Source organism: Salvelinus fontinalis, chromosome 20, assembly GCF_029448725.1.
Source record: "Salvelinus fontinalis isolate EN_2023a chromosome 20, ASM2944872v1, whole genome shotgun sequence".
Lineage (NCBI taxonomy): Eukaryota > Metazoa > Chordata > Actinopteri > Salmoniformes > Salmonidae > Salvelinus > Salvelinus fontinalis.
The window spans coordinates 15,987,689-15,995,021 of NC_074684.1; the positions used below are offsets into that span (position 1 = coordinate 15,987,689).

Consider the following 7,333-nt stretch of genomic DNA (forward strand, 5'->3'; position numbering starts at 1 on the left):
TGCCCAGTCACTGTCTCCGTACCTTTCAATTTTGTGTAGACCTTAATTATTATTACTACTGCATGTAGGCCGTACTTGGCAGCTCTCTCCGTTCCAATCTCTCTCTGTACTTGGCAGATGAATTACAGTACACAAGTAAAACAAGTGTAAAATAATCTAAAGAAAGTCAGGACTGCTTCAGTGAGTAGACTAAAGGAACAAAGAAAAAGACAACACACACTGGAAAAAAAGTGTTTATTGGTTTTTGAACACTTAAGAAAATACAAAAACCATTCACAGCATCAATCATTTAAAATTAGCTATCTGATATTTATCTAATCATTTCCTGATATTCATTGAAAACATTTCCCACCAGAGCCCTTAAATCCAGAACATTAAAAACTAGTGCAATGAAAATAAGAATACCTTTTAAATTAAAACTTGTAAACATAAGAAACTACAGTGCAGTGGCAGTGACCAGCATCATCATGGTTACTGTCAATTGCATAATCAGAACATTCCTGAGTATTGAGTGATGTCATCTCAGGGAGACAACTGTCATCTTTGTGGGACAACATTAAAATAGCATTTGCTCTGTCCATTCTGGAAAGATCTACTTTCCTCCCTTCCTTGAGGTATTCATTGATGAGAATGTTCCCGGGACTACCCATACGTAAAATGTATGCACGCATGACTAAGTCGCTTTGGATTAAAAAGTCTGCTAAATGGCATATATTATAATGTTGGATTAGTGAAAAAGTAGAGCTGAGAGAAAGCAAGTATCATCTTAAGGAGACATCAAAGACAATGGGGGAAGGTTACAGTACGATGGGTGAGATACCGTTGGCGTGGCGCTGGAAGGCAGGTCCCCTGAGCTTTCCCCCGATGTGGGTGTTCTCCTGGTCAGCAGGGGCTGAGATATACCACATGACCACACCCGAGGGGTTGATGGACACAACAAAGTGTGTGGAGTCCTTCAGTGTGGGCATTTCCCGCTCCGCAAACACATCATAGATCTGGAGAAAGGGATGGGAAAGGAAGGAGAGACAGTACAGGACATGAAGGAAAAAAGGAGATATGAAATGGCATGATTGAGGCAACGCCAGCAATATGACTTAGAGAAACCGGGACCAGACTGACCTTATAGCTGCCAGTGGTGTAGTTGAGTTGTCCCAGGGAGGCCTGGTAGCGGTAAGGCATGTCAGTACGACGACTGAAGAACACTAGAGCACTGGCCTTATCAGACAGAGGGCGCCAGAACACCTCAATACCGCTCTTCTCCTGAGAATAAGACAGGAAGCAAGGTACAGAGAGAGAGAGAGAATAATAAGATTGAGGACATTTAGATTCAGCTCAACAACACAACTCAGGAGGAGTATTTGACCCTGATAAAACTATAGAATATATGTGGGTCTTACCTTGATCAGGCGTCTACCCTGGATGCCCATGGGGTCCTGGCTGATGCCGATGGCCACCTTGTTCTGCAGGATGGTGCGTGCCCCGCTGCTAATGGTCCTCAGGTCGTTGGACATGAAGAGAGGAGCAGCCATGATGGCCCACAGAGCCATCTGAGACCGAGACTGATCCATGCTCAGCCCGAAGTCCCCGACCACCAGCTAGAATACACAGTCAGTTCAGCCAGAAGCTAAAACATACTCGGTAATCTCCTCACGCTGAATATGCACGACAAATTGGTTATTTCATTGCATAGCAACGTTTCCTCTACAGTGAAATGGAGAGTTTGACAAAGACAGACCATGTCAGGGTCATTCCACCGGCCAGGTCCAGCTGCAGGCTGCAGGACGTCTTGGTTGTTGAAGAACCAATCAGCAATGCTCAGCACACTATTCCACGAGTCCTCTATGTCACCATAGTTACGCCACAGGTTACAGATCTCTCCCAGTTGGGTGTAGTTCACCTGAGAAACAAATGTAGAAGAGGTCAACTTAGAAAATATTTAAATATGATCTGTATATAAACTGGATTGACCTACAGCAAATATTAACCCCTCTTTATTACAAAAATATGTAATCATTTAAATGAAATTTGATTAACCTTGGGTGGGAGTCCACCCTGGTAGGCTGGCCAACTGCAAGAGTAGCCAATGGGGCGTCCGGTAGCGTTCAGAGCCTTCGACATGGCAGGGTAGCCTATAAGAAAGAACAGTGTCTGTGTCAAGCAAGCAGCTGAGGGTTGAGTAAACCACTTATCTCCTGTTTCAACCTTCAGTATGTCCATCCACAACTCTCCCCTTACTCATGCCTCCAAATCTCCCCCCCTTCCTCACCCTGCTCCTGCTCCGTAGCGTTGGAGTAGCAGCCGTCAAACTTCAGCATGTCCACTTTCCAGTCAGCGAAAGTCTGAGCGTCTATAGTGATCTTGTCCAGGGGGGTCCCAGGATACCCTCCACATGTGAGTGTGCCCATGTCCCCGTAGATACCCAGCTTCAGCCCCCGGTCATGGATGTAGCTCGCCAGGTTGGGGATCCCACTTGGGAACCTGAGAGAGGAGGGTATAGATACACAGGTTAGACAGACATGTAACACATATTCATACAGACACAATAGTTTGAGCACAATAATGCCAATATACCCCACCTGAGAGAATGGGCTATATGAGTATCATATGACTGACAAGTCAGTGACCTCAATATATTGGTACAATATATGTCAACAACCTCAATATAGATATATTCCACCTGACAGTAGACAATATGGCAATACATAGATAAGATACATGAGATACAAGTGCAATAAAGTTGTAAACATTAACAGTGCTTGTGAGAACAAAACATGTGTGTTACTCCGTTCAGCAGCCTACCGCTTAGGGTCAGCCTGCAGGCGTCCATTACTGTCTCTGTCCTTGGAGGCCCAGCAATCGTCTATGTTGACGTAGACATATCCCAGCTCCCTCCAGCCGTCCTCAGCCAGCCTGTCTGCCATGTCCCGGAACAGAACCTCACTGTGGGAGGACGACGCAGAGGAAGAGAGGAAAATGTCAGGAGTTCTTATGGCCTATATTATAAAAAAGTGTCAATGTTGGCTCTGAAATCTCTTCCTCACCTTGTCTCCTTTCCTTGTTATGAAAAGGCATTCCCAAGAATGGGAAGAGTTCAGAATCATATTTTTGTTTTACCTGATGCAGTTCTTGGGGTCGTTCTGACAGTCGATGTCACAGCGGAAGCGTTCCCATGCCAACCAGCCCATAGGAGGGGTCCTCATCAGACCATTGTCCAGGGCAAGGGTGGCCACAAAGAGCGCCAGCACACACAATGCTACTGCAAATCGCATTCCTGAAAGAGACAGACGTTTGTTACAGTACAAAGTCACTAAAACTGGGATGTAGCATCCAGATGTGCCCAAACACAAGGAATGCACGTAAATCGCTTTAATTTTAAAGTATCTGCTTCTGTACAGGCATAATGAACATGACCCTGGTGGACATTCTGCATAACTGAATAGAGTCAATGTGCAGTGTGTATTGATACACCTGAGTGTCACATGACTGACTGGGTGTGCCAACTGCCAAAGGAGGTGGGAGAGGAGGAGGGGTGGGAAAACAAAGAAGGCGTGACAACACTAACCTGTTTAACCTTTTACCATTATAAGACAAACACTACACATGAATAATACCTGAACTGTACAAGTCACCTGACCATAACTGAACTCAAGGAATGATTACCTTGTGCATATGCACAGTGCATACATTGAAACACAAGCAAATACCAGGATACAAAATAAACCAGGAAACAAAATAAAACTTAAATGACACAATATGGCCCAGAGCTAGGCAGAAAAGACAGATAAATAATAGTAATGCCATGATAATCTGACCATTAGCCTACATGAGAAAATGTTAGCTGGTTTGACGTATTTATATACATTTCAAGTAACGTACAGTAAGTATAAAGTCATTGGATAGGAAACAGCGACTTGAATTGCTACTGTAGCTACGCATCACTTAGCAGAACACCGCAGGAGTGATACATTGTAACAATTGACTGGTTCTTCAAAGGGAGTCTAGTAACTTTAGCCTGATACAGATACTATGCAACTTTAGATGCAAATATATTTAACAAGAGTCGACTTTCAATGAGCACAAGTCCTGTATCAAAATATGCAAGAATGAATTCAATACTCACTGGGTTATTTTTTTTACAGCTTGTAAAGCAGCGTTCGGTTAGTGCCTCAAGGGTGTCGCCTATGCTCTGCTTTGAAAATAATACAAACCACATCTGATCACACATTTGAGGAAGCGGTTATCACATGATCCAGCGCGTTGTTGTCAGCTGACAATAGAGGGGTGGGGACAGAGTGAGAAGGAAAGGAAGCAATGACGGTTATGAAGGAACCTAAACCCTGTTAGAGTATTATTCAAATAAATGTATCCTTCCCTCCTTTCCTTGAAATACAGATGTGACACGTGACATACTCACTGCTCCACACAAAATCTTGAGAAATGAATTTTGAAAAACATATCCTAGACATACTTGCATTGCAAGTTCTAGGATGTTAAGAGAGTCTAAGAATGAGTTGTAGTAAAACAAATGTGTCAACTTGTCATACATTAATAACAAGAATGACAGTAATAAGGTCACTAAGAAAAACGATATATATATATATTTTTTATGGGTTAGTTACTGGAAAAACTGCAGTGCTTGTCACATGTCATGAGAATCCTAGAGGTGGAGCTAAAGACAGGAAGTCAGTGGATCCACTTGCTGTTATGGCAGGAACAGCCCATGGTAAGATACTCGTCTGTAGTAGTTTAACACTCAAAGTAACTTGGATTTGTAATTTTACTATGTATGTTTTCTGTCTCCGTGTACCTGTTAGCACATATTCTATCCAATAGGTTTAGTAAGAACCTGCTTTTTTAATATCCTAGGGAGCTTGCAGGCATGACAGAGTTGAGATAAGAGCAATAAACTCTTGAGTAGAAACACCATTGAATATTGCAGCCAAAAATTTGTGCGTCATAACGTTACACTATGGACAGAAATGGTCTGTTGAGTTTAGTTTGTTGACTTTTCGGGTAATTCAGTCACTCTTTCAGGTTTGAATTTCAGCGTGTTAAGAGACCGGGTGCATTGTGGTTTCAGTTTCCATATACCGTGACAGAGTGACTAGTCTTGACAAGGAAGGAAGAGTGCATTACTGACAGTTTTGTTGTCTGGCCTGTTTATTAACAAGTTTCCCACACGTCACTGCATTCCATAGTGATACAATATCTATTCACATTATAGCTGTAACATCTGCTAACCATGTGTATGTGACCAATTTGATTTGATTTGACTGAGCTTTTTCATCTGTGACAGTTCGTTCTCGTCTTGGTTGTTCTACTCTTGTCCTTCACTGACACCTGGTGGACAATATGAGTGTTCTCTGTCTAGACTCGAGGTCTATTCACAGTGGGTATAGATCTTCCAGAACTGTTCATACTCACAGTGGTAAAGTAGAGAATCATGTTCTGTCTCTCCTAGGTGTGGTTGGAATGGTGGAGGTGGTCCTGAGGAGCGTAGCGGCTGGGTTCGCCATCGGAGAGACAGCTCTGGCTGCAGCCGAACCCTACTTGACCACAACTGGACCACTTATGATCACCGCCGCCCGAGCAGCAGGAGAGGTTGGCGTGGCGGGGGTGGGAGCGGTAGCCACGTGCCTGGTGTTCACTACGGCGTTGGTATCCATGGGAACCGGACTTCTCCTCGCCTCCATGGTGATGCGACTGATAGGGAGGGAAGGAGGAGGTGGAGCTAGAGCGAAGGCGGCGGAGGTGGCTGGAGGGGTCACCATCACGGTGGGAGCCGTGGCAACTGGAACACTAGTGGGCGCACTCCCCGTGTGGGGCCACTTCCTGGTCCAGTGCATCATGGTCCTGCTAGTGTACCCTTACACTTACGTGAATGAGATGACCGCGGTCCTCTCTGTTTTTTTCTCTACTCTCTACCTCAGTGTGGCGATGGGCCGTATGGGCGTCATCACAGGACTATTTACTATGGCCATTGCTATCTCGTCCCTCTGTGTCCTACTGAAGGCCCTATCAGAGAGAAGAACACAGCAGAGAGCCGAAGGAAACAGCAAATGGTCAGAGAGGTTACTGCTATACTCAGTTGTTGTGGCAATAGTAGGTTTCCCTATGGGTGTGGGGGATGCAGGTGGGTCAGGGTCAGAGGTGACTGTGATGCTGGGGTCGGTGCTGTGGGTGGGGACCCTGGCTGCAGGACTGCTAGGAGCTGCTCTGGGAACAGTGGCTGTGGTGAGTTTGGGACCAGAGGGGGCAGCGAGGGTGGCGGTGGGGGCGGCAGTGACATCTTCTTGTACCCTGAGACTCATTCTCCCAGTATGCTCTTTGCTGGGGTCGGGGGGCAGCATAGGGGGTCTGTTAGGGGGAGCCACGGCTGCAGGGGTGTCACTGGGGGCCGCGAGTGTTGCTGCTGGACCGGAATTTAGAACCAGAGCGACGACACTAGTAGTTCTAGGCTCTGTAGCAGTAGGTGCGGTGCTAGGCTTCTGGGGTTTAACACTGGGAACTGTCATTCTGGGACCAGCAGAAATAATAACAGTGACCTTTGTTGCAGTGGGGGCCTTTATACTGGGTGCACCAAAGAGTCCGTTCCACACTCAGATTAAACTGAGGGGTGAGGTCCTTACAGGGACCAGCCTGATAGGAGGAATCGGCATGGAAACAGTAACCGCGGCTGCTGCACCTCTCGGAGCTGGGGCACTGGGAACAGCAGCGCTAGGAACTGCTGCACTGGGAAGACTGGGGACAGTAGGAGTACTGGTGGCAGCAGTAGTGGCACTGGGAAAAACGACATGTGGATTGGGAGCCTGAGACAGTCTGCTGCTGGAAGCCACTATCTCTGCTAATTCTCTGTGTGTGTGTGTGTGTGTGTGTGTGTGTGCACGTATTTGTACGTTACTGAGACTTTACAGAATACATTGACATTATTTGCTGACAATGGCAGGTTATTGACCTAACAAATCCCAATAAACTTGAAGTATAAATCAAGGTGTGTATCATTTGTCTTTGATTATGAGGATGGTCATCAGGAGGCTGCAGGACTGGGTTTGGGTTTAATTAGGGATGTATGAGAACTACCACCCTCTCCCTTCTCTCCATTCCCTGCTCCATCCCTTCCCCAAGACACAGATGACTCAGGAGAATGTTCAGCAACAGTCACGTCGGGCATGGGGCAGGTCATACGCCTGGCTGCTGCGTGTGCCTGCCAAGTGTCATTCGTCTCACCTTTGCGCTGAGTCCCTCGAACAGCTCTGCCAGGTCTTCTTCTGACGGCAGCAACAGCAGTGGTGGAAAAAGTACCCAACTGTCATACTTGAGTAAAAGTAAAGAT

At 46.0% G+C, this 7,333-nt stretch overlaps 2 protein-coding genes across 2 annotated transcripts; one reads left to right on the forward strand and one right to left on the reverse strand.

Annotated features, from left to right (window-relative positions):
- Positions 1-217: 217 nt before the first annotated feature.
- On the reverse strand, positions 218-4,230 carry LOC129817380 (alpha-N-acetylgalactosaminidase-like). The gene is made up of 9 exons (XM_055872543.1): positions 4,121-4,230; positions 3,115-3,271; positions 2,800-2,940; positions 2,267-2,478; positions 2,035-2,129; positions 1,736-1,897; positions 1,398-1,595; positions 1,120-1,260; positions 218-995 (listed from the first exon to the last, which is right to left on the reverse strand). Exons 2-9 carry the CDS (start codon positions 3,267-3,269, stop codon positions 798-800), a joined length of 1,302 nt encoding a protein of 433 aa, XP_055728518.1. The 5' UTR covers positions 3,270-3,271; positions 4,121-4,230; the 3' UTR covers positions 218-797.
- Positions 4,231-4,657: 427 nt separating this feature from the next.
- LOC129817919 (uncharacterized) lies at positions 4,658-6,990 on the forward strand. Its single transcript, XM_055873518.1, has 2 exons — positions 4,658-4,723; positions 5,462-6,990. The coding sequence occupies exons 1-2, from the start codon at positions 4,705-4,707 to the stop codon at positions 6,811-6,813; spliced, it is 1,371 nt and encodes a 456-aa protein (XP_055729493.1). The 5' UTR covers positions 4,658-4,704; the 3' UTR covers positions 6,814-6,990.
- The last annotated feature ends 343 nt before the right edge of the window (positions 6,991-7,333 follow it).

Bases quoted from the DNA above. Each gene is read 5' to 3' on its own strand.
- LOC129817380 (XM_055872543.1), bottom strand. From the start codon at position 3,269: ATGCGATTTGCAGTAGCATTGTGTGTGCTGGCGCTCTTTGTGGCCACC. The intron at 1,596-1,735 runs GTCTGTCTTTGT...TGTGTATTCTAG, and splicing joins GGTGGAATGACCCTGACATG to CTGGTGGTCGGGGACTTCGG. The intron at 1,261-1,397 runs GTAAGACCCACA...TCTTATTCTCAG, and splicing joins AGGGTAGACGCCTGATCAAG to GAGAAGAGCGGTATTGAGGT.